This window comes from Mastomys coucha, unplaced genomic scaffold (assembly GCF_008632895.1).
Source record: "Mastomys coucha isolate ucsf_1 unplaced genomic scaffold, UCSF_Mcou_1 pScaffold6, whole genome shotgun sequence".
Classification (NCBI taxonomy): domain Eukaryota; kingdom Metazoa; phylum Chordata; class Mammalia; order Rodentia; family Muridae; genus Mastomys; species Mastomys coucha.
The window spans coordinates 47951144-47978504 of record NW_022196912.1 but is presented as its reverse complement, the minus strand read 5'-3'; the positions used below and the strand labels follow the sequence as shown (position 1 = coordinate 47978504).

At 43.4% G+C, this 27361-nt stretch overlaps 1 protein-coding gene across 5 annotated transcripts in view; it reads left to right on the top strand.

Moving 5' to 3' along the window:
* The first annotated feature begins 16863 nt into the window (after positions 1–16863).
* The window catches only part of Pik3cg (phosphatidylinositol-4,5-bisphosphate 3-kinase catalytic subunit gamma), a 35344-nt gene continuing 24846 nt past the window's right edge, over positions 16864–27361 (top strand). The window contains exons 1-6 of one of the 5 annotated variants that reach the window (XM_031356083.1): positions 16883–16934; positions 17241–17360; positions 19561–21567; positions 24663–24728; positions 24838–25063; positions 26426–26529. In XM_031356083.1, the coding sequence (XP_031211943.1) occupies positions 19573–21567; positions 24663–24728; positions 24838–25063; positions 26426–26529 (2391 nt within the window). In that variant the 5' untranslated portion in view covers positions 16883–16934; positions 17241–17360; positions 19561–19572. The other 4 variants (XM_031356086.1, XM_031356084.1, XM_031356085.1 and 1 more) reach the window with 4 other exon arrangements.

Genomic DNA, 27361 nt, shown 5'->3' with positions numbered 1-27361 from the left:
ACCTGGGAGTGTGGCTTTCTCTGTGTGTTGTGGGACTGGCTGCAGAGCTTGTGCCCAAGGTCTGCTCAAGGTCTGCTGGGGCCCAGACAGACAGGAAGGAACCCAAGTCACTGGACTGGCAGAGTTCCTGTGTTCCTGGTCCCCCTGAACCCAGTTACTCCCAGTGTTGGGACAGATGTTTGTTCCTGCTCACCTCTAATCCCGGGTGTGTCAGAGCACCTGGGAGTGGAGCTTCCTCTGGGTGTTGTGGGACTGGCTAAGGAGCATGTGGTTTTTTGTTTTGTTTTGTTTTGTTTGCAATGGGTTAGGGTCTCACATAGCCCACACTGCCCTTGAAATCACTATGTAGCAGAAAATGAATTTGAATTTTTAATTCTCTGGTTTCTATCGCTCAAGAGGTGAGATTACATGTGTGCAGAGCCAGGCTTGGTTAGGACTCTAAAACTTGCCATATAGAGATCACCTGAGTTCAGATTCTAGGCAAATCTATGTGATGTTCTAGAAAAATGCTTGAAAGGAGAGGAAAGTCAAAACGATGCCAGCTGGAAGCAAACTTTCTCTGAGGAGTGGACAGAGAAAGGAGCCACGCAACTTAATGGAGGCATCAGAATGGAAGGAAACCAGAGAAGCCTGTCACGCGTGACTCAAGACAGTGTCCTTGCTTTCTTTTTTGTTTGTTGTTTTGTTTTTTCAAGACAGAGTTTCCTTGTGATAGTTCCCTGGAACTATCTCTGAGGACCAGGCTGGCCTTGAACTCACAGAGATGTGCCTGCCTCTGACTCCTAAGTGAGGGATTAAACACATACATAGATGTATTTAAGTAGAGAACACGGCCAATGATTTCAGGTGCAGTAGAAGGTTGTCATGGAAGGGCTAGTGACAGAATCCAAAGATAATTTCTACAATACCCCAATGGGACTCTTAGCATTGCATTCAATTTACAGAATTGTTGCAATCTCTGTATCTTGTTTCCATTTAAGTCAAGGTGTAGTACCCCCGTTGTTTTAATAACACCACTCTGGCAACTCTATGTGCAGATCACAAGTGTAGTCACTATCCAATAAGCTGCTATCTTGGGTGACCAATGGGAATAATAGCTGAAGTCATTGTTTTGAGTATGATTTACAGATAGGACTAGTTTGATTGTCATTGACCGAAGTAAATGGAGCATTTCCAAGTTGTCACCAGTGATTCCCTTGAATCTGGGCTAAAGGTGGTAAGATATTTTCAGAGTTGCAGCCATCTTTCTTTTCTCCTCTGTTTCTCATAACCACTCACCTATATCCACCCTTGCCTCACAAGGATGCCATGTCTCCCTGTTGAAACTGCTACATCCACATCAGGATAAAATACTTCCTCACTAAATTCAATAAACTCTGGATTCTGCTTTTTTCCCTGATCACCAATCACCTCTTCTTGCCCTGGGACAATTTATCTTCTTGCACCAATAGCATGGTGAATGTTGTGTCCCTAGACCCAGCCTCTTCTGGTGAATTCTAATCACAATAGTGTTAGGAGATAGTAAGTCTTTTTGGAGGCCACTAAGATATAAGTGAGGGTAAAGCTATGGTTAACCATGGATAGCTGAAAAACAAAACACAAAACCACAGTGGGGTTGTGTACATAAGTACATATACACACACACACAGAGAGAGAGAGAGAGAGAGAGAGAGAGAGAGAGAGAGAGAGAGAGAATTTTCAAAATATATTCTGGGAAACTCATTCATTCCTACATAATTTCAACCACTTTTATATTAAGATATCATCTTAATACCAAAAGAGGGTAGAAAAGCAAGATGGTCTGGAGAGTGAGAGGGTGACCTGACTCCCATGATCCTTCTGTTTGGAGAACAAATGGTGTCTATCATCAGCCGTATCTAGCTCTTGAGCCTACTGACAGGGAAGTATTATATTCACTAAGGAATCTTAACATCAGGAACTTGGAAAGAGTCTCTTTTGGAGAAATTTTTCACTAACTCAACATTCAAATTCTCACCAAAAATGGATACAGAAAATGTGGTACATCTACACAATGGAGTACTACTCAGCTATTAAAAACAATGAATCTATGAAATTCTTAGGGAAATGGATGGATCTGGAGAATATCATCCTGAGTGAGGTAGCCCAATCACAAAAGAACACACATGGTATGTACTCTCTGATAAGTGGATATTAGCCCAGAAGATCGGAATACACAAAGTACAATCCACAAATCACAAGAAACTCAAGAAGAAGGAAGATCAAAATGTGGATACTTCATTCCTTCTTAGAAGGGGGAACAAAATACCCATGGAAGGAGTTGCAGAGACTAACTATGGAGCAGAGACTGAAGGAAGGACAATTCAGAGAATGGCCCTGTGAAGGTTCTATGCCCCAGTGTAGGGGAATGCCAGGGCCAGTAAGCAGGAGAAGGTGGGGTGGCGAGCAGGGGGAGGGAACAGGGATTTGTTTTTGTTTTTGTTTTTTTCTTTTTTTTAAGAGGGAAAATTGGGAAAGGAGATATTGTATGACATGTAAATAAGGAAAATATCTAATAAAAACAAAAACAAAACAAAACAAGACAAATGCTTACACCAAAGCTGTTTCTTTCCTCCCACTAGACCCCCCAGGTGGCTTTGGATGGAGGTAAATATGTGAATTCTCAGGGACAAATTTCTACGGGTATAAGTTCTGGCACCTGCAGTGTCTTCCACAGCTGATGTAGTTCTGAGGAATTCTATAGCTCCAGAGCTCATGTGGAAGGAACCTCAGAGGAAGGAGCTAGTTGGGCTCCTTGGATCACCGAGGACACTGACTGCCTCCAAATCAGTTCGAGTAGTTCTCATAGGACCTGGACTTCACTTTTCTGAAAGCAGTGGTTCTAAAGCTTCAAGTCCCCATTCTGGATCATTCTCTGGCTTCGTGCCATGTCTTACTCTCACACTTAACATCCATGGTTTTGGTCCAACTGAAGACAATAACAACAATGTCCCCGGACCTTCTGAAACTTCAGATAAATAACTTCAGATAAATAACTACATCACTTCTTTGTGAAGTGATGTAGCCTCATTTCATCCTAGCAATGAAAAACAGATACAATGGCCTGTGCTGAGAAAGACCCAGCATCCAGCAGAGATGTCTAGACAGATCAGATTCCTATGTATTTTTTTAGGTGTTTTGGTTCAGGAAGATTGGGATGAAACCTGAGACCCAGAGAATTCTGTCATAACATGAACAAAGATAGGACTTGGAAGCCCCAAGCAGAGCCCATTCTGTCTCCTGCCAAGCCCAGAACTTTCTGCCTTTCTATTAACACAGGAGAGCATCCTAACCTCGGGATTGCTGTCCGTTATATTGATTAAGGCCTCCTGGAGTCCAGGATGAAAGGCATCCATCCATGATAAACCTTTGCACCACTGGTAAATATAGTAATATTGCAGGTGATTTTTTTCCCTTGTTTTTTTACTTAACTTAACACATAAAATTGTATATTCTACTGGAACAGTATATATTATCACTACACATACATATATTAAATCAGGTTGCACCTAGTCAACTCCTCAAATATTTATCACCTTTTATGCTGAAAACATTCAAAATGCTTCCACTATCTTTTTGAAAAGCACAGTCATTTTCTGTAATGTATAGGCAACTGCCTATGCTATGTTCCCTGTTCTTTATGACTGTGGTGTAGTAATCATCAGTAAATCTACTGCTTGCCCATGCAGGCTTCCCAGCCTCTGGCATATCACATCCTCATCTACACTCCTGTGAGATCAACATGTTGAGAGCCCATGTGTGAGTGAGATGATGCAGTGTGTGTCTTTTATGTCTGGCATATTTCACTGAACATAATGATTTCTACTTCTATCCATGTCATGGCATGGCTTTATCCTTGTTTTCATTTTAGGGCATTTATGTGTTTATGTGAGTGCATGTGTGTGTGTGTGTGTGTGTGTGTGTGTGTGTGTGTGTGTGTGTACGTGCACATGTATGTAAACCAGAGGTCAACCTCAGGTGCCAGTCCTTAGGAGCCATCTGCCTTTTTGTGGAAACAGAATCTGTCAGTAGGACTAATCAATTAGACTAGACAGGCTGGCCACTGAGCCCCAGATTTTTACACTGACTCTGGGAATCAAACTCATGACCTAATGCTTGGGTGGCAAGCACTTTACCAACAAAGCTATCTCCCCAGCATGGGATCTCATCCTTCTTATGGATGAATAGTATTCCATTATACTCATTTACTACATTTTCTTTGTCTGTTACATATCGGTAAACAGCTAGGTTGATGCTATAAATTAGCTATTAGGAATGGTGCCACACTGAACACATGCGTGCAGATTTCTCTTTGACATACAGTTTCATTTCCTCTAGATATATGTAGTGGCACTTCTCTGTCATAAGACAGTTATTTTTGATCCTTGCGGAGTTTTTATACTGTTTTCCATAGCAGCTGTACTAATTTGCATCCCCACCTATGGGAAGGCCCTTTGCTCCTTGTCTTCCATCCTTTCCATGGGTGAGATGATGTTTTCATTGTGGTTGTTATTTGCATCTTTCATATATCTATTGGCTCCTTGTGTATCTGCTTAGACCTATGCCTCTTTAAAATAAGGTTTTATTAACATTGAAGCTTTTAAAGTTCTTTATATAGTCTGGATACCAAACTCTTCTCAAAACTTTACAAATATTTTTTACCCCTTTTTACAGGTCATTCATATGCTCTTTCTGATTTCCTTTGCGGGGATGAAGCATCTTGGTTTGCTAGTTAGTCTTATCATCATTTTGGCCAGATACCTACCATAAACAACTTGAAAGAGAATTTACCAGTGCACCATTTCAAATGTCTCAGGCTGCACTTGGTGTCTACCACAGAAGCAGAAATCTGTGGATGTGAAAGGCTTCTTCTCATGGCTCATGGTGGGCAGGAAGCAGAGAAACAGAGAAGGGACTGATCTACTCCCCTGTTACTTATATCCTGAGGTATGTCCCATATCTTAAAGTTCCCACAACTTTCCAAAACAGTGTCCCATCTACAAGCCAAGTGTTGTGGGAAATATTAAAAAGACTGGCAGGCTTCCCAAGCTACTGCCAGCAACTCTCTGCCCCGGCAGACTGGCTGGCTATGCACTGGCTGCAGTGGCCGGCCTGTTCTTATCTAGTGGAGACTCTCTGACTCAGAGCTCCAAAATATCTCCATCCAGCTTGCTAAGTTTCCACTGGTGGATCTGTACCATGCCAGCCTCATGTTTCAAAACCCCCACGGCCTTTCTTGCCACTTCTTGCAAAACCATGCTTTGCCACCATATCTTTCTCTCTGGAACCTAATCGAGCCACCACGTGAAGAAAAACACTTCACAAACTTAGTTCAGAAACAATGGTAATTCAATCTCTGGGCACAACAACTAGAATTCTAATCTTGTAAGCCATATTAAATCTAAATCCTTCTATAGCGAGTCCTAGAGGATTCGCCAGAAGCCGGGAGACACTAGTAGCTACATCTTGACCTTACACTATCCCTGTCCCAAAGGGACCTCTCTCTTTCCTGCTTCTTCTCTTCCCTGCTACTACCCAGAAGTCCCTCCTACTCACCCAGTGATTGGCTCCTTTATTCATTAGGGGATGGTTTAAAAGAAGACTCCTGAGTTTGTGACTCATTCCTCATCCACATCCCCAACCATGAGAGTAGAATTAACATCAAAATACAAACAGCACCAGGCCAATCCTCAACAGACAAGGATTCAAAGCATCATCCTACAGGGATAATTACACTAAAACAGTAGATCTTGTCAGAGGCTATCCCAACTGTGGGAGCTGCTATGATGAGGATTTTGAGGGTCAGGATCTGATGGAAATTCCAGATAGCAACTTTGAATATTTTTCTGCATAAAAAACAAAAAACAAAAAACGGAGGAGTAGCTGCACAATCTAAATGCAGCTCTCTGAGCTACTGGAAGGGGTCAGGGTGCTGTTTGGCCCCACACCTGGCCACATGCCTAAGGCTGGCAGCAGCTTGGATGCTAGAACCTCACTCTGGGGCTGCCCAGCTGTGTAAACCACAAGGACATCAAGCAGAACCTGGTGACATGCCTATGGCAACTATGCAAATACCTTTCTTACCTAGCCAACTCTCACAGACACAGAATAAATAACCTGGGTGTCTTATGGTCTTAAGGTGAAGACATTGAAATTGCACAGGTTTCTGGCACCATCAGGAGCATATGAAGAATACTGGGAGTACCCCTCTTGCCCTTGTTGAGCATTTTCTTCCTGAAGAATAAAAACTTACAAAAGAAGAGAGGGGGAAAGGATTTAGGAAGGCTTACACTCTATTACCTGGACCGGGTCTATCAGACATGGCAATGTTTGAGAAAGCTGCTCATTATGTTAAATTCGGCGTGGGTGCCCTACTCAGGAAGAATCAGGGAGGGAAATCGCTGCAATTAGCATGAGGTTTTTTATTGAACCAGTATACCAGGGTTGTCCTGCATTCAGAGCAAAGGCGACCCCCAGGAACAAAAGCACACACTTTTTATACCTTCCCAGTACATAGGTTTACAGCATGACTTGGTTATCTCTCATTGGTGAAGCCCACACTCTTTTGTTTCCATTGACCTCTGTGCCCCAGGTGAGGGGGAGATACTGATTGAACATAGGAGGAGTGGGGGGAATCCACCCCTTACTGGGGATGTTTCCTGGAACCAGGCATTACTCCCCACAATTAGGGCATCTCCTGGGGACTGATGTTTGCTCGGTAAACCCTTCTGAAGCTCTGTCTTTAAGCTTAATGGACATTCCTTGCTCTTTGGTATTTTTATGAGGTGTCCCTATTTGTTCAATTCTTACAATTACTGCCTTGTTTGTATTACTGCCTTGTATCAGTGCAAGCACAATGCCTACCATCCTGTGGAGTAGGCTATTGATGCTACTGTATTTTTACAATCTGACACCAATTCACTATGCTTCATGAAAGCCAGACCCTTTTTGGTCATGCTATTTTTGGTCAAACTAGAAAAATCCCAGCCACAGATAACACCCCTGAAGCTGGATGACACATGCCAGAGCCTTGTCAAGTGACAGGGACAAAGGTCTTTATCCCCAGTTCTCGTATAACAGGAGAAGAGTATTAGGGCTGCCCCTATGGATGGCCTGCAAGCTTGCCAGGGCACTGGCCAAGTTTTCATCCGATTGCTATAGTAGCTGGAGCTTGACTTCCTGATCTGGCTCAGGAGAACTCAGTCTTTCAGGGTAGTCTCTGGGTAAAAATAAAAAGCCACATAAAAGAATGAAATAATCACCAAATCAAGTGAGTACAAAAAGATAATATGGTGGCAACCTCAGGACACATAAGGTTTAAAACGTCTGCTGGGCTGCTACATGAAGATGCCCAGATTTGTGTGCCTTGTGTTGTGAGAAGAGGTTCAAGCTGGATATGGAGCTATGGCATCACCAGCACTTAGATTGTTCTTAAAAGACAGATTAAGTAGCATGGGAATAAGAAGAAAGCCAAAGACAGGTATGAGACACCGAAATATTTGGAAGCCAAGAAGAAAAGAAAATACACAGAAAGAGATAAGTAGGAGATAAACTAGCTGTGCGTAGTGTTTTGGAAGCCAAGAGAAAAAGAAAGTTCTTTACAGATCAGCTTTACTGTAACTGACGCTGCAGAGAACAGCCAGCCCTTTTCATCGCTGGTGATCTTACAAAACAACTAAAGATGGGTTCACAAAGATATCTAAGAACCCCGGTAATCCAAGCTCTCAAGAAGAAAAGGGAGGTGAAAGCTCATCAGCAGCCTAGGCTACACAGGGAGCGGAGCATGTGGTGTTTTGAATAGGCGTGGCCCAGGGACTGGCTATTAGGAGGGGTGGCCTTGTTGGATAGGTGCGGCCTTGAAAAAGGAAGTGTGTGACTGTGGGGATGGGCTTTGAGAGACCCTCCTCCTAGTTGCCTGGAAGTTAGTCTTCTGTCTGTCTGCCTTTGGATGAAGATGTAGAACTCTCAGCTCTTCTAGCCCCTCATCTGCCTGGACACTGCCACACTCACACCTTGATGATAATGGACTAAACCTCTGAACCTGTAAGCTAGCCTCCATTAAATGTTATCCTTTATTAAAAATAAATAAATAAAAGATAAGAAGTCAACAGTCCTCAAGTCTTTGGGTCTAAGAAAGAAGTGAAACACAATGCTAGGTGGTGGTGGAGTCCAGACTCGGGTTATAGGTGGTGGCAAAGTAGGACAAGCAGAGGGACACAGCTGGGAGACGAAGAGTACACACAGGACATGTGAGACCAGTGAGAAGATGTAAGAGGCGAGCACAGTCTTTGCCAAAGACCAAAGAACACAGAGGTACATGGTCTCCACCATAGACTGAGTCCCTGTCCCTATCTCTGAAGTCACAGCACCAAATGTTATGAGTGGTGAGTGATGCCCCCTCCCAAGTCCCACAAAACAGCAGCAGCAGTATCCGTTCGTATGTTCCTGAAGGGAAATTCACACTAAGACACAATTAAACCTAGCTGGCAGCAAAGATCGATTTCAGTGGGTGACTGACAAGCCTCTAAGACCAGCAAAACACGGGTAGTAAGGAAGGTTCATGCTGAGGTGGGCGGCGCAAAACTCATGAACCAGGACATTTAATGCCTGCCACTGGTGAAGCTTTCTGGAATGGAAGCCTGATAAACTGTATTTGTATGACTTCTCCTGGCCCTGGCTGTGTTCTAGAAGTTTGTTAATCCAGGCATTCCCAGAAACATAGGCCTTTAGGATCTGCTAAGTGTTAAGGTTACATCAGCCTGGCACTCATGCATGTTGTTGACTGCCCTGCCCACAGGGCATAGGATCTTGAATCTTGCTGACATTTCTGAGGTTTGGGCAGTGTTAGTGAAGGCAGTCAGCTCTTCTGCATGCTAGTCTGACCCATGACTGGGTTCTATTTGACCCTCACAGCTTCAGTGAATTGTCCAGTCACTGGGGTACACAGACTCCCCACATGGAAGCTGGACATGAAATAGACCGAAACCAGAGTCAACTACACTGGCACAGGCCTCTGACCAGTACTGTTCTAGAGACACACCTGGGAACCACTAACTTGGCAAAAGCTGAACTGCTTGATGTTGGAGGACAGGTGGTACATGTAATTCCTTAGCTGTGGAGGCTGACACTAAACTGAATCATTCTCACAGAGGTCTATGCTATCTCATAAATAGAGGAGGTATGCCCTAGACTTACTCTAAAGCCAGAAATTATGAGAATAATAATACTCAAGTACTGCTACAAAGGTCTCTGCAAGATGCCAGGGGAGCTGAGAGACTCCATCTATGAAGTCCATACTGCACAGAGGTCCTTAGCTTCTACCAGCACTAAGTCTCCGCGTGATGGTCCCCACTGGGCTCCAAAACAAAGCATAGGCTAGCTTTAGTGCCCTTGCTCCTTAGCTCTTCTACCAAGGAGAGGAGGTCTAAATGTTATTCCAGTGGATAGGGCTATGGGTATCAGTCTGATGGCAGTAGGGTTCCAGGCATCTTCTTAATACTGAGTTAAGCTATGATGGACATCCTGGAACTGAGTTTCAAGTCTAAAACCTGAACTCAATCCTCTCTCCCTCTTGCTAAGAGGCATGCTGGACTGCCTATGATTGAAGAAGGGATGTTGTAGGCAATCCTTTCTGCCTTCTTCCAGGTGGCCTTTCATCTCCTTCTACTATGTCCTGATTTCCTCAGCGGCTGTGGAGGCCATTTGGTGCATAAGCAGATGTGGAACTTGATGCTTCCGCGGAGATCTTTAGTCGTCATCTTGCCCGCCTCTGACACTGCAACTTGCAGACAGTAATAGGATTTTCAAAGCAGAACTAAGGAGACAAAAGGAGAATGGACAGGAAGAGGAGGTTCTGAGAAAAGCCACACACAGAACCCTTATAAGGAAGAGGAACAAGTATCACAAAGGAAAAAAAAAGAGTTTGGTATAACTTAATGTTGCTAAAAGCTATAAAAAAAACAGAAAATGTTTACTCTTATTAAAAAGCTGCTGGTGAAAGGCATTTGCTAATTATTTTTATAAAAACATTTGCCTTAAATGCCACATAAGATGTTTGTTTCTATGCTGTCAATATCAAATATAAAGATATTTATAGCACTTCCTGATGTATTTGAATGGAGGTGTTGTATGTAATGAATAAACATTTTTTATATCCCTTAATGCCAGTTTTAACAAACCTCCACCAAAACTGCTTACAATCTCATTAAAGGAAAAACAAAATAACCTTATAAAAATTGGTCCCAACCTTGCCAGCCTAGTTCTTCAAGAAGAAACAACCTATTGTGTCATGTTAAATCAGACCACAGTTTCAAGACAACCCAAGATCCTAGTAGCTCCACACACTTGAATACATTTATTTTCACTTATAGATGTGTTAAACACAAGCCAGCCTGGGAGTTCTGTGGACCCCTGTATCCTAGAATGTGAAGGTCACAGGTCTTGCCAGGCTTTGTCAAGGACTGATGGCCTCGGCTGGAGTGGTGCCCCAGTGGCCAAAAGCATATAGTGTTCTAGAGAACCAAAGTGGCAACCTGTAACTCCAGCTCTAGATGGATGTTTGACACATCCATCAGACACCCTCTTCTGGCCTTCACCCACATGCACATGGACACACATAGACACATACAAAATTAAAAACACAATAATTAAAGAAAAATGGTGAATTGTCTATGGTCCACCCTCTTTTACCTTCTCTTAGATTATGGATTTCTTATGTGAATTTTGTTCTTTCAGGAACTGGCTGTCTTTCATGATTCACTCTGCCAGAATGTTCTTTCCCACCTCCTCCACCTACTCACATTCTACCTGTTTTCTTTGCCACCCTAGAGGATTCCCTTCAAGATGGGTTGATTGAAATTGACAATCCCCAGCCCTTTCCCTGGCTGGCTCCAAGAACACATCTCATGTCCTATACTGGGTGATGACACCAGAGCATCTCTGCCCAGCTGACTCACAACATCTTTGCAAAAACTTGCCAACATATTAGAGGTATTTAATAACTGATACTAAAAAAAAGTTCATGAACAAATGGAAATGAATTCACATGTCAATGGATTAGTGGGTGGAGCTCTTCCGTTTCTGCTTAAATGGAAGATCCCCTTTCCCCCAGATAAGCCCCCAAAGTAATCCTGTTCCTTTTATGATACCTTTCCTGGCCCCATGGCCCTACAGCTAATACAAAAATGGAGCAACTGTGTAAAGGTCAGAGTTGGTAAGAATTGTCCCTGTTATTATTATTATTATTATTATTATTATTATTATTATTATTATTATCATTTTAGTTTTTCATTTGTTTTTCGAGACAAGGTTTCTCTGTATAGCCCTGGCTATCCTGGAACTCACTCTTTAGATCAGGCTGACCTCGAACTCAGAAATCCACCCAAGTGCTGGGATTAAAGGTGTGCGCCACCACCGCCCAGCTGAATTGCCCCAATTAAAAGAGGATTCATACAGAAATCTGCAAGAATAGAGGGTACCCAGATGCTTAAGGAAGTTTGGACATTGCTTACTGATTGGGCCACTGTTAGTAAAAAGGCCTGGTAAAAGGACTTTGTATCTAATACTCATAGAGAAAGTGACCATTGTAAGTGTGGTCAGATGAGTCTCACTCATCACCAGTGATGGCAGCATGCCATCAAGAAACCACAGGACCAATGAGCCAAAGACTCCTTCCCCTTCTAGTCAGAACATACCACTTTAATAGAAAAGGAAGAGAAGCAAGATGGGAGGAGAAAGGAGAGTGGACACTTCAAAGAGAGAAGAGGGATTGTAGTTGCAGTCACACACACACACACACACAAACACACACACAAACACATGCACACTCGGTATTTCTTGATCTTCACAACTTTCTCATGTGATCAGACAGACAAAGACTATTTGTCTATCTGTTCTTGGACATGAAGAGGACTCCTCCTAGGTACAGCACAAAGCAAGAAGGTACAGAGAGGACCTTGCTTGGACCTTAGCTACCCCTCAATGAGTGGCTCTTTCAGGGTGGGTCTCATAGTCTACTGTGTTGCAGAAGGCCAAGCTGGCTCTTTAATAATGGAGGGAGGGGAAGCTGTCACCTTCTCAAGGCCAGGAAAGTGCAGCTCTGGCCAACACCATTCCTCACACCTCAGCCTGAGCCTCCATCACTCTCTGGAGCCCCTTCTTTGAACCTGGAGAGGATCTGGCTGGCTTCTTTCCAGTGGGACATGACTCCTGCTATAATCAAAGCTGAGAAACCAGGGATTTGGAAAGAATGGCACCTGCTGTTACCATGCTACCAGGGCTCTGAGAACAGGTTCCATCTTGTCATCTTGTTGCCAATGACAATGAAAAAAAAACCACTCATCAAGAACCTATAGTTGCTGGGCAGTGGTGGCACACGCCTTTAATCCCAGCACTTGGGAGGCAGGGGCAAGTGGATTTCTGAGTTTGAGGCCAGCCTGGTCTACAGAGTGGGTTCCAGGACAGCCAGGGCTATACAGAGAAACCCTGTCTCGAAAAACCACACACACACACAAAAAAAAGAACCCATGGTCCATTTGAAAACTATAGACCCTGCAGTTTTGTCTGTTGGGGGATGTGTGAGGAGAGACAGTTAGGAAGTGGGTTAGAGAAGCATGTAAGCAGACAGTAAAACCCTTACCATGCTGTAGACAATCATGAAGACAAGGTCCCAGGGGAGTCTGTGGGGAAGCCTTTACAAGGAGAAGTAGCTCTTGCCCAGAGGATATGAGAGCTGCCCTTTGGGGTCTTTAAACTCAGTCAACAATAGCAAGAGAATGGCATTAAACATTATCAGACGAGATCAACAGAAAGGCTCTGAAGGGCTTGTGGCTCCTCATAGTTTTAGTCTAGCAAAGTTCCCTCCTAATTCCACACTTTCCTCCTGAGTTCCACGTTCTGACCCTGGAAAGGGGGTACATACTGGAGCTTAGGTCAGATAGTTAAAAGGAAAGGAGGAACTATCTGGATTTTGATTGGTCTGAAAGGATATGGAAATACCCTTCACTATTCCTCAACATTCCTGTAAGTACAGAGAAGTCTGGTGACCCTCCAGAAATACAAACTATTTATTCTGCAAATATTTATCTATGTCCTTGCTTGCTTTGTATCAAGCCCTGGGAAACAGCGATGAGCACAGAAGTCATTTATTGTAAAGTGCTCAAGTGTCTGATGGGGACGGGAGGATGTTAGAGCAGTGGAGTAAGGAGATGGCTTCTCATGGGAAAGCAGTAGAGTGAGTGCCATTGATCAACTGCAGAGCCTGGAGTGGCCACTTGACCTCTCTGTGCCTGGTTTTCATTCCAGTAGCACTCCTGCCCTTGGGATGGTGCAAGGGTTACATGAATGAGTGAATGAATGTGTAAAGTGCTCAGAACTGTGCGGGACACGTAGAGTCAGAAGAGTTTTTGCTCTTGCAGTGTTGGCATTACCGTGACTGCGTTGACCACTAGTGAGGAAGAGATTCTTTAACAGTGTGTTTTGCCAAACCAGAAAGCCCTCCCAGGGGAGGTCACCCAACCTGAGCAGTGGCAAATGGCTAGGGGCATTAGAGGACCTGAGGTGGGGAGAAGGGAAAGGAAAAGGGGGACAGAGGTTGCACACACGGGTGACATGTGGCTGAGCCCAGCAAGTAGAAAGCAGAGACCAGTTTCCTTTAGTTGTAGAAGTGATTTTTGATTTTGAAGATGAGGTCAAGGGCTAAAGATAAATGATAGAGCCTAATGGCTCATGTTAAGGAATGTAGATTTTTAAAAATCCTCTTACGAAACAATTATGTCTGAGATGCTCTTTAAGCTGTGGTAGGAAAAGTGAGCGGAACAAAGGAAACAAAGGGCAGTCTACGCCATGGTCAGTTTCTGCTAATAAGAACGGAAGTTAACTGTGACTGGTGTTCTGAAGGCACATGGCCTTGGCTACTGCAGGTCTCTGGGGTTTGGTTGGTAATAACTGCTCTCCTCTGAGGTTCTTGATGTTGCTGCTGCTGTTGTTGGGATTTGATGTGGCTCCCCTCGCCCCACATGCCAGGATTTTAGTCTGCTTCTCCAGCAGTTATTGTCAGATATTCTACCGATCTGGACAGCTGGTCACTCAGGGGACAGCTCCTGATTAACTCAAACCATTTCTCCGCGCTTCCCATTGATTGGATGTGCACTTGCCAAAACTCTCACCAGAGATATGAGGGAACAAAGGAGGCTTCTGGAAAAAGTGTTCCTCACTAAAAACAAAAAACACAAGATGCCATGCTGTTTTCTCTCTCTCTCTACACAATGATTCCAAGAATCACATGTCCGTTAGCACACTCAAAATGTGTAAGATCTTACATATTTATATAATATACTTCGTAGTTTTATTAGGTTGAAAATAAAATATTTCTAGCAGCTTTCTAAAATGGGAGGGGGAGTTGTGACATTTTGAGCAGATTAGAAAGCTAAGACAGATGAGTTGACATATATTACCCCCCCCAAATGAGCAAGAATGAACATATACCCCACAAAAGGCTGAGCCTCTGTGGTACCATGATGATTGGACTCCTGTACTAGTGACATTGCACACATCCTTTTCTTCTGCATGACGAAAAAGAAAATGCCTATGCATGATGTTCTCCTTGGTGACAATCCTATGGGTAATCTCAGAGGACCAAATGCAAAGAGCCTCCCTCAGATGGAACAACTAATTTCTTAATCTGTTTCTCAATGAGCACTGCCTACTGTGGCTTCTGCTTTGAATCTATTCCATCTTGTCATCCCTATGACAGCATCCCTATGTAGTAATCAAACTACATTTAGCATATAGCGCTGGATGCAGGAGACTACTCACAGAATGGACAATGCAGCAGCATGTTACCACTAGCACAAGTGAGGTAGCCTGGAGATCTGCTGACCCAAAAATTCTGGGGATAAAATTTCCTTATTAGGAAAAGTACCCACACAGAGAAAAGAGGCATGAGGCATGTCTCATTACTTCTGCCTAACAACATTCCCTACAAATAGTACATTTTAGTGGCTATATGAGGAATTGAAGAAGATCAGGGTACGTTTAATCTTAAACCACCAGTAGGCCTGAAGTATTTCAAAGTTTAGTCAGAGAATTGACATGGTTTTTTTTTTTTTTCTGCATGAGTGAACTTAGCTGAGTAGTCCTTTCAGAAGAAAAAGGACCCAAGAGCCTGAGTCTAGCATTTCTGAAAGTGTGCATGTGCATGTGTGTGTAAAGCCCAGAAAGCCAAGAATTAGTCAGCTCATGGTCTCCTCAGGTCAGCACCTTCTCTGAGGAAGCCTAGTCACTTCATTTACTGTCATGCCCCCACACACGCTCTGGGTGAAGCATAACTTGGCAAGTCTTCCCCCCTAAACAATCCAGGCTACCTTGAGACTTGTAAATATACCAACCTCCCAAGGAAGTACACTTACGTAGACATATGCTTTGGGAACCTGAAATACCATTTCCTCTACATATCTGGAAGGCAGCAGCCTTTGAATTAAGACTTGCCTGCTGCTGTTGACTCTTAGACCACTATTTTAAAAGCTAAGACCCGAAGGACATGTAATGTTTTCTTTGTTGCTATGACAAAACACCCAACAGAAGCAATTTAAGGCAGAACAGGGGTTATTTTGGCTCCCAGTTTGAGGGTACAGGGCACCATGGCAGGAAAAGACAGGGCAGCAGGATCATGGAGCAGCTGCTAACACTGCATCTGCCCTCAGGACGTGAACAGCACCCGGTGCTCGGTGGCATTCTCAGACCCAGAATGGCGACCCATGTTTAGAGTGGACCTTTCCATACTTCACTGAACCCAGTCCCGAGACGGGCTGATAGGAATGCACAGAGGTTTCTCTCTTAGATTCTAGATCCTGTCAAGTTAACAATCTGTATGAGCCATCATAAGGACTGTGGGAGAGGATGAAGAACAGATCAGAGACTCTACCTTGATATCCAAGCAGCTCAGAGGAACTCATAATGCTGGGCTTCTGAGGGATGTGGGAGGCCCCTCTATCCTTTTTGCTGTTCCTGGGGCCCAGCTGGAATCCTTGACAGCCTAGTGAGGGAGAATAAGCCCTGGTATGGAGACCCCTGAGACGGGGGAGAGTTGGCTATGCTTAGTTAGGGCTGTAGAAGGAATTGAGGTTACTTGGAAAATATAGGGCTGCTTTAAAAAGAACTTATGTCCCCTCTGTGTTCCCCAAGCCTGTGGGAAGCCATCTCTCAATAATTACCTGCCTGGTGCTGAGAGTTTTTAGGAAAGCAATCTCCTTCTATTTTTGCCTGACTAATTAGTATTCACAGTCAGCCCACCCTCAACATACACCAGCACACACACACACACACACACACACACACACACACACACACACTCAGCATAGCAGTAACAGGCACAGGCATGCTGCAGGACTTTCAGTTTGTGGTATTTTGAGACCTAAATGATCTAGAAGCGGGGCAGGGGGAGGTCTCACCAATCTAAGGAGGTGCTCTTGCAGACATCCAGATTGAGCCCAACAGTCCACAGTTATAGCACACACACCAGGGCTTATTCAAATTCTCAGAGGGAAATGGGTTTCACTTAGCTCTTAACAAGTTATCTAATCCTGTGGCTGTGCAACCCTTTCTTCTACTTATAGCTAGCTACATACATGCTTCATTTGTTTATGCCTTGGGTATATTTTTGGTTTGTCTGAGTCTCTCACAGTCTTTGAAAAATTAATTCAAAAGAGTGAAAAAAAATAGTAAGGTAAACAGTGCTCTCTGTCCCGCTCTGCTCTCTGTGTGCTTCAGCAGGAAATGCATTTCTGACACTTTTAAAATGAGCAATCACATGTATAATCAACTTGGTTAAAACTTCCTTCCTGGTAACTGCAACACTTCCTCTGCATCTGGATACGAAGGGAGCCCCAGAAAAGCGGAAGAGTCGAGAGGTGCCCCCGGTAGGTTTGAATTCGTTTTGTTTTCATAAAATAAACAAATGACCCTCGCTCAGCACCCCCTCCAGGGCTGTCTCAGGTACGACTGCTTTCTGTTGTTTGCTCTTTGCTTGGTAGGACTTGGAACAGAAACACTTCCTTCTCAGCTAGAATATTTTTGTCAGGACCCATTGCCGGTTCAAGATGAGCCAACCCCCGAACGTCTGAGTTTCCTTGTCTCTCCGAGCTTAGACTGTGTATATCCACAAAGTTCCGTCCAGCAAGGGCTTGCAGGTGCATTCGTTCTTTCTGTTTTTGTTTGTGAGGAAGAGGGCAGCCACAGCGCCAGTGACGGACAGGATCCAGAGTCTCACAAGTACATGCTTTTCTGTCCAGACAGTGTTTTTGTAAGAGGACAAAGCTGCTTAGTCCCAGCCATGAGGAAACCCAGTGAGTATTTGGTCAGCCTTTTCTCTTCTGTACCTTGTGCCATGATATAGTATGAGTTCCTGCTGTCACTGAGGCAGATACTGAGCTATATTTGTATGCTTAAATTTGGACATGTTTTATTTTAAGTTCATGTCAGTATCAAAATAGCTTATGGTTCTTTTCTTTGTTGGTTAGTCTATAATGTACCAAAAGACCAAAGTGAATACTTTAAGCTACCAAGCAACAGTTGTTTGGGACAGTTGGTTTCATTTATTTACTAAGTATAGCTTCATTATATTTTAAAAGAAGGGAGACTTGACTTTTAAAATAGCTTAACCCAAGGATTGTACATAAGTTGAGATCCAATGTAACTTGCCTCCTATCGCTTTTAATCAAAATCTCCTTTTGGGTATATAATTAACACTCCACTGTTCTTCTGGAAATAACTAATTATGGATCTCATTAATATCAGTTAGAGAGTAAATGATATTTTCTGAAATATTTTGTTTCAATATTTGAATGTGGTTTAGAATATAATCTAGTACCAATGTAGCAATACTAAATATTAAAATCAAAATTTTTATGAATCACATTTTATGAATCATTTTTATGAATTTTTTTTAGTTTTGGTACTGTGAGAATTTTAGTCATTTGATAGGTTCATAGTTACACTTAAATCCTTTGTAGAGGGCAAATATATGGTAATATATGATGGGAATAAATTTGTAAATTTATCTGTAGAGATGAAAATATTAGGACAAAAAGAAACTGAATTATTGTTTAGGGTCATGGGAGGGCAGGGATCACGTCTTTTACTATGTCTCCTCTGAAGTAGAGGCAGGCCGAATCAACTGGCTCAGTTAAAATTACCTAAAAGTTCATATTGGGAAAGTCCAAGTATGGCAACACATCCCCCTGCCCTAACATAGCAATGACAGCTGAAATGCTCCACATTCCATGGTCAAAATGGTATGTGTCTCCAAACAGCCAGGATTACAATCTTTATCAATTTTGTTACTCTTGAGTTTTATGAATGAAACCACTATCTTTCTTATATAGAAAGAAAAAACTGAAAAGAAAGAAGACAGGAAGTTGACTAGGGAGACTGGGTTCAGACGGTTTGAAAATAGAGAAGATGAAGCAAGATTGGGTGTCTGGGTTAGAGAAGTGTGAGACTGAACAAAGGAAATACATTGGCTTGTTCTCAAAGTGATGTCCAGGGTCTCACGCTGCACCTTAGGGACGGGGTCTTCATCCTCCGCTGCACTGTTTTATGCATCTGTGTGTTTCAGGATACTTACCAACAGTTGCTGCTTTGAGCCAGTAAATGTCAGACACTGCTAGATGAGTGTTTTACATACTGTTGTGCACATGTGAGGGTGGTTTATGTGTGTGGTGTGAGAATGCATGTGTGCAGGTGGACAAGTACACCTGCAGAGGACAGAGGAAGGAGACTCCACCTTACTCCTTTCAGACTGGGTCTCTCTCTGAACCTGGAGCTAGCTAGGCTGGTAGACAGAGAGCAAGCCCCAGTGAGTTCTCTCGTCTCTGCTCTCCTCCCTTCCAATACACACACACACACACACACACACACACACACACACACACACAGAGACAGACAGACAGACACAGAGACAGAGAGAGACAGAGAAACACACACACACACAGAGAGAGAGAGAGAGAGAGAGGGAGGGAGAGAGAGATGGGGGGAGAGAGGGAGAGAGGGAGAGAGATTGATTTACAGATCCATGGGGACAATGTCAATACTTATGTGGGTGGTAGGGCATGAACTCTGACCTCATGTTGGTACTCACTTTTAACCAAGGAGCCATCTCTCCTACCCCATAGCACTTTATAGTGCTTTAAATTAAAACATCATACACACACATACACACTCACAAAACTAAAGAAAATAAGTCAGCATGTTAAAAAAAAAGTGCACTGCCTTATTTAACTTTTACCTCCATCCTCCAGGTGTAAGTAATCAAATTGACATATAAGAACTGGGCTCAGAGATTAAGTAGGCCACATCACTTAGACAGTAAGTGGCTGGCAGAAATACATGTCCAGACCCACGCTGTTAAAGACAGAGCTGCCTTTATCTTCCTTGGTCCCTTAAGGCCTTGTGCTCACATCAACCCACCACACCTTCTCTCTGCCATCGTACAGGAATGTACAGGAAACAGTGTCTCTTGACAAAGCTCTGTTTCTCCACCCCCAGGTCTCATAGGGCATGGAGCTGGAAAACTATGAACAACCGGTGGTACTAAGAGAGGACAACCTCCGCCGGCGACGGAGGATGAAGCCTCGCAGCGCAGCAGGCAGCCTGTCTTCCATGGAGCTCATCCCCATTGAGTTTGTACTGCCCACCAGCCAGCGCATCAGCAAGACTCCAGAAACAGCACTGCTGCATGTGGCTGGTCATGGCAATGTGGAGCAAATGAAAGCTCAGGTGTGGCTACGTGCACTGGAGACCAGTGTGGCTGCGGAATTCTACCACCGATTGGGCCCGGACCAATTCCTCCTGCTCTACCAGAAGAAGGGACAATGGTATGAGATCTACGACAGGTACCAGGTAGTGCAGACTCTGGACTGCCTGCGTTACTGGAAGATGATGCATAAGAGCCCTGGTCAGATCCACGTGGTACAGCGACACGTCCCTTCTGAGGAGACCCTGGCTTTCCAGAAGCAGCTCACCTCCCTGATTGGCTATGACGTCACTGACATCAGCAATGTGCACGATGATGAGCTAGAATTCACTCGCCGCCGTCTGGTTACGCCCCGCATGGCTGAGGTGGCTAGCCGGGATGCCAAACTCTATGCCATGCACCCTTGGGTGACGTCCAAACCTCTCCCAGACTACCTGTCAAGAAAGATTGCCAACAACTGCATCTTCATCGTCATCCACCGTGGTACCACCAGTCAAACCATCAAGGTCTCTGCAGATGATACTCCTAGCACCATCCTCCAGAGCTTCTTCACCAAGATGGCCAAGAAGAAGTCCCTAATGAACATCCCAGAAAGTCAAAGCGAGCAGGACTTTGTGTTGCGGGTCTGTGGCCGAGATGAGTACCTGGTGGGTGAAACACCCCTCAAAAATTTCCAGTGGGTGAGGCAGTGCCTCAAGAACGGAGATGAAATACACCTGGTGCTCGACACACCTCCAGACCCAGCCCTTGATGAGGTGAGGAATGAAGAATGGCCTCTGGTGGATGACTGCACTGGAGTCACCGGCTACCACGAGCAGCTGACCATCCATGGCAAGGACCACGAGAGTGTGTTCACGGTGTCTTTGTGGGACTGTGACCGAAAGTTCAGGGTCAAGATCAGAGGCATTGATATCCCTGTCCTGCCTCGGAACACCGACCTCACTGTTTTTGTGGAAGCAAACATCCAGCACGGGCAACAAGTCCTCTGCCAGAGGAGAACCAGCCCTAAGCCCTTCACAGAAGAGGTCCTCTGGAATGTGTGGCTGGAGTTTGGCATCAAAATCAAAGACTTGCCCAAAGGGGCCCTATTGAACCTACAGATCTACTGCTGCAAAACCCCATCACTGTCCAGCAAGGCTTCTGCAGAGACGCCAGGCTCCGAGTCCAAGGGCAAAGCCCAGCTTCTCTATTATGTGAACTTGCTGTTAATAGACCACCGTTTCCTCCTCCGCCACGGGGACTATGTGCTCCACATGTGGCAGATATCTGGGAAGGCAGAGGAGCAGGGCAGCTTCAATGCTGACAAGCTCACATCCGCAACCAATCCTGACAAGGAGAACTCAATGTCCATTTCCATCCTGCTGGACAACTACTGTCACCCCATAGCCTTGCCTAAGCACCGGCCCACCCCTGACCCAGAGGGAGACAGGGTTCGAGCTGAAATGCCCAATCAGCTTCGAAAGCAGTTGGAGGCCATCATAGCCACAGATCCACTGAACCCCCTCACAGCAGAGGACAAAGAATTGCTCTGGCATTTTCGATATGAAAGCCTGAAGCATCCAAAGGCGTATCCTAAGTTATTCAGCTCAGTGAAATGGGGACAGCAAGAAATTGTTGCCAAAACATACCAGCTGTTAGCCAGAAGGGAGATCTGGGATCAAAGTGCTTTGGACGTTGGCTTAACCATGCAACTCCTGGACTGCAACTTTTCAGACGAGAACGTTCGGGCCATTGCAGTTCAGAAACTGGAGAGCTTGGAGGACGATGACGTGTTGCATTACCTTCTCCAGCTGGTGCAGGTAGGGGCTGGTGGTTAGCAGGAACTGCCCTCTCCAAGAGCTTATTTGCATGGACACAGGCACCCCCTTCAGTAGTCATCCCCGTACCCTTTGTTCAGTTTCATAATCAGTCAGCCTAGGGCCAATGAAGCCACGTCAAAAAAGTAGTGAGTGCTTCCATTGACATTTCTTTCTTTTCTTTTTTTTTTTTTACTGTCTTTGAGGGTTTGCCAGCAAGGGTTTGAAAGACACCAGTGCCGCCCTTCAGATTTTAAGAGAACTGTCCCAGTGGAAATTACATAGTCTTTATTAATTATTTTAAGGATAGACTGAACTAGTTGCAAACTTCCTTGGGCCAAGGCTCATGATTTACATGTTTCTTTGTGTATTGTGTCATTTGATTCCACTATTAACTATGAAGGTGGTCAAATTAGAACTTGGATTTGCATTTTATACATATGGAAATTGAGATACAAGGACACTAAGCTATGTGTCCAGGACCAGATATTTTAAAAAGCTATAAAGGGCTGCCTGAAACTAAAGGGCTGCCTGACTCCAGGCTTTGTCCTCATACAGCCTCAAATATCTTGCAGGAATCTCACAGCAGGATAATGCAGGCTAGAGATATTTTAAATCTCTGCCTGCCTGTGATTATTACTATTTGTAGAACAACATGTTGTATCTGGGTAGAATCCTTTTTTTTTTTTTATTTTTGAGTATTGTATGTAGGTATACATTGAAACATGATCATATATACTTCCTATTTCCACTTCAGATTCTCTTCCTGTCCTTATTAATGTCTCCCTCTCAAGTTAATGTCATTTCCCCCACTAACTGCCAAGTCCAACTAGCACTGTCCACACATTCATGGGAGTAGAGCCTCTCACAAGAGGAATCCTACCAGTAGCCATATCTTCCAAAAAGAATGATTTTTTCTTTTCTCCTAGCAACTTTCCACTGCCACTAGCTCCTCAATAAGATGTAGGCCAGCCTAGAGCCCATCTATCCACCCCATCTATGGCAGAACTTTGGCTGGTTTGATCCTGTGCAGGGGACCACAGTTACTCTGAGTTCATGATGACTTTCAGGCCTACTGCACGGGGGAAATAGCATGCTTGGTACCGTAATCCTGGCCAAAGGCCCTAGGATAGAAGGAGCTATTGCTATTTGGCTAAATAGTTGTGCTGAGTAGGATCTTGGCAGCTGCCCTCTTTTAAACAGGCAGGAAACTAGTTTCACTCAGTTCCCATGATGCTCTCTGGGGTTCTGTGGGGTCAGCAAGCCATATGCCTGAGATTTAGTTGGGTTGTTAAAGAGGGATAGTTCTGCTCACTTTAGTAATGCTCAACCTCCACTGTGCTGCTTGACAAGGGGAAAGGAAAGTAAGAGGTAGAGGTGGGGGAGAAAGGTTTTGCCCAACACGGATTGCTCAGTCTTTAGTTCAACAGCTTCTTCAGTAAGGAGACAAACCTTCAGGTTGGCTGCAGCACACACAAAGACACACCATGTGTTTAATAACAAATTATGACATTATGACAAGGGCTTCTGGGAAAACCATAGAGTACTGATAGCAAATAGGGGACCAGGTGACACTTAATTATGATTAATGCATCTAGGGCAAGTTCAGAGCTGGCAACGCTTGGTCTAACAATTTTTCTATTGTCATTTTCCGAAGAAAACTTTGCAGAATTCAAAGATAAGTAACATTTTTCTTGGGAAATATTTTAGGTGAAAGAAGTCAATCGACCTTTATTGATTTTGGATGTGTTGGCTTATATTTGAAGAGTGATATTCATTTGTGCAGCTATTTGAAACTTTTTCAGCTCCAACTAAAATGACTCACTGCTGGTTAAAATGGTCTCTCGGTTGCGATCTGCATCAGTGTTGTAGAAGTGAAACATGAAGAAAGACCAGATCTCAGCTTAGAAACCTAAAACGCATTTAAAGTGAGTTCTGTTGACTGAGTAACCACGTTCTCAGAACTCCACTGAGATGCAGTTCTGTGGCACCTACTTGACCACACCCAAAAGAAGCACTTTGGAGAGGAGGGCTAACATTGAAATACTAAGGTCAATATTGGTCAGGTCAGACTGGAAGCCCAGAGTGAGAAGAACATATCGAGTGAGGTGGATGTAAGAAGAAGACATCAGGCTCCATAATATGAGCTACACTGGAAATATCTTCCACTCTTTGGAGGAAAAGATCATTCATATTTATAAAGAAACTGTTCTAAGACAGTTCATATTAGACTTACGTACATTACCTATCTTCTAGCTTAATATTAGACCCACATATACTACCTACCTTCTAGCTACATATATTCATTGAAAATTAAATAACGTTTGTCGCCTTCAAAACTATTAGCTTTTTTTCAAGCTTATTGAAAAATTAAAATATGAAAAAATATACAGGGACCCACCAAGATTTAGTTTATTTTTCTCTGTTTTATTGGTTATCTTTCTTCAATAATAGAGCTGTCATTTCACTTAAGTCAACATCCAGAACCAGCACTATGAACATGATCAAACAGTAGCAATGAAGATCCAGCTCTGCCTGGAGAAGCATAGAAAATCAAGGATATTCTGACACAGTGTGGCAGGGTGGGGGCTGCAGAAAGAAGACGGGAGCTGCTCAAAAGGGAGGCTACGGGGTTTTAGGATCTTCACACTTGACCTGGCTTTGTATCTGCTCTTCTTTTGATGAGTTCTGTATTTCCACGATCCGCTTGCTTTGTAACAACTGCCCTTACCTTTCACTTTAAAGAATTATTATAGCCATGTCCACCTCTCCCCTCTCCCCTTCTGATAACCCAAGTTGTTCTAAGTCAGAGCAAAAGCCTTTCTGCTGTGACCCAGATCAAAGCACTGTGCGTCACGAGTTCTGGCCTCCAGCCAGCCTCAGCTTGGCCTTCACCTATTATAGAATGCTAAGCAGGTGCCTCCTCCTGTCCTTGGTGTCTGCTAAACAGGGAACTGGATATGAGTGGCTGGGGAGATTCTCACCACCTTAGCTAGAAAGACCCACTGACGCAGAACCGTGGGTTTCCCCCATTTCCTCTCTTCTAACTGACCACCATAGAGTACAGGCCTTCAAATGCCGATGTGCTCTTCCTTTAGGCTGTGAAATTTGAACCATACCACGACAGTGCGCTGGCCAGATTCCTGCTGAAGCGTGGCTTGAGAGTGAGTACCTCCACTTTGGTAACAATGTAACAGTTTAGGCCACCAGGAACTGCCCAGTAAACCTACAGCATTAGTCACCATGATCTCAACCGTCTTGTATCCGTCTCAGAACAAAAGAATCGGTCACTTCTTGTTCTGGTTCCTGCGAAGTGAGATAGCCCAGTCCAGACACTATCAGCAGAGGTTCGCTGTGATCCTGGAGGCATACCTGCGGGGCTGTGGTACAGCCATGTTGCAGGACTTCACACAGCAGGTCCACGTGATTGAGATGTTACAGAAAGTCACCATTGATATTAAATCGCTCTCGGCTGAGAAGTATGACGTCAGTTCCCAAGGTACAGTGGCTGCATGTTCTCAGTTCTCCTTCCAAATGTCATAATTCTTCTTTCTGGAACTCAAGTAGTATTTTGCAAAAGGTGGCCAAGAAAACATTTTGGTCTCTTGTCTTCAACAAAGTAAATAGATTTAAAGCTCTCTTTCTATAAGACATGATGTTTTATGACCATAAATGTATATATTCTTACGAATGAGGTTGTGCATGTGAAAGCTGGAGAAATTGAAGAACGATGTGTAAACAGAAGACAAAATCTTCAATAACAGTTCCACACACAAGAAGTTACTTCCAAATATCCTTTTCCTCATCTTTGAATACTTTCATGCTGATTTCAAATAGTCAGAATTTGAAGGTAATATTGAGAGGTTAGGTTGATGTTAAAATTTCATCATATATATATATATATATATATATATATATATATATATATATACACTTGCATCTCAGAATAATACACATAGATAAATGTATATCACCTTCACACTCATACACATGCACACACACACACATGCACACACCTCCTCTGTATAGCCATTCCCATTTCTTGTCTCTGCTCTAAGAAAATTAACCACTCCTATAAGGTTTGGATTGATACCACTTTAGGTTGTCACCATTGACACAACTTTTTGACACAGTAAAGAGTATGACGCATGAGCCTATTGAGTGTCTTTTACTCACTTTATAAACCTAGACCTAGCACAATAGCTTAAAAGAGACACTAACATCTCTGCCCAGTGGCTTAAGCTTTTGAGTATTTTACATCTCTAACCTTCCTTTTTGATCATTTTCTAGTTCATTGAACCTGCTACCCGCAAAGCTACTAATGGTAGCAGTACCAATCTTATATTTGGACTGGCCTCTGCCTGTTATCCAGCCAGTAATCTGTACTCTGTGTTTTGTCTTGAGAACTTTGAGGTTGCCACATCTTTGGTACACACCCTAACTTCCTTTTTTGAGAATTTACGGAACTCTAACTCAGCTCTAGTTGAGAGTGTATTCAAATGTCTGCTCCACAAACCAGATGGCCATTGAAAGTCTCAGGCTGGAAAGTCAGTGGCAGTGCCAATTCCTTAGGTTCACTCTCTGCCCACTCTCTTGACTGGAGGTTTTTACACATGTGTTCACATATGTCCTCTGCCTGTGAAGGGATATTTATAGTTAAGTTGTTCACAGTCATCCCAATTTACTTTGCCTACTTGGAGTGGTTAGATCCCCAAAGGCAGTATACATTTTCCTATTGCTAATTTCCCAAATCACATACATGGACTTCTAAGGGAATGTGATGCCAAAAGTGCTGAGATCATCGACAGTGTTGATAATGTCTTGTACTCATTTAACTCCTGTATGCTTTTGATAATTGCAGTTATTTCACAGCTTAAGCAAAAGCTTGAAAGCCTGCAGAATTCCAATCTCCCCGAGAGCTTTAGAGTTCCCTATGATCCTGGACTGAAAGCTGGTACACTAGTGGTAGGTATCAGTGGGATTTCTCTGTATGTTCTTTATGTTCTGCAAATGTCTAGCATGCTTTATAAATCCAGGACCTTCACAATGGATCTTCGTTAGACACAAGAATCAAGAGCATTCCCAGACGGGCTTCTGTCAAGTCCCCCTCTAATCACTAGCACCCGATATTCCAATGCCCAATACAACATACCAATGAAAGAGTAATTGCCCTTCCATTGTGTTTTTAATCAATTTATTGATGTATTCTTTATACAAACTTGTCCATAGCATGAAGTTTAGTGAGTTTTCACAGATAAATGCTTCTATACAACCATCAGCAAAATCAAAACACTGAACATTCCTCTAGAAATATAACAGAAATTCTTTATGTCAATATCAGCTGTCCATATTGTAGGTGCATCTAGGCCTCATCTCTCTGACTCCTTCTCTTGATTTAATTGTCTGTATGAATGTCAGCACCACACAGTGTAAGAGACCATTTTGTATGCATGTAAGAATCTTCAGAAGTATACTTCCACTAATGTACCTCTTCTGCTTGTATTATAAACCCACGGTATATTATTTTTGCTTTAAACAAAAAAAATATGTATACTAGATAGATTAAGCCATTTTAAACATTTATCTACATGTTATGATGTTGGATATGGGCACTCTCCAAGTATCACTTTTCTTTGATCTTTAACATATTACCCTGCAAGCTACTGATTTAGATATCAGTAGAAATTGCAATATATTGATATGGCTTTCAAACTGGTGGCAATATATTCTTTCAAAATTTAGCTGAAATGTTTTAATATGCATTTTTAGCAATATTTTCACTAGACAGAGAATCCTA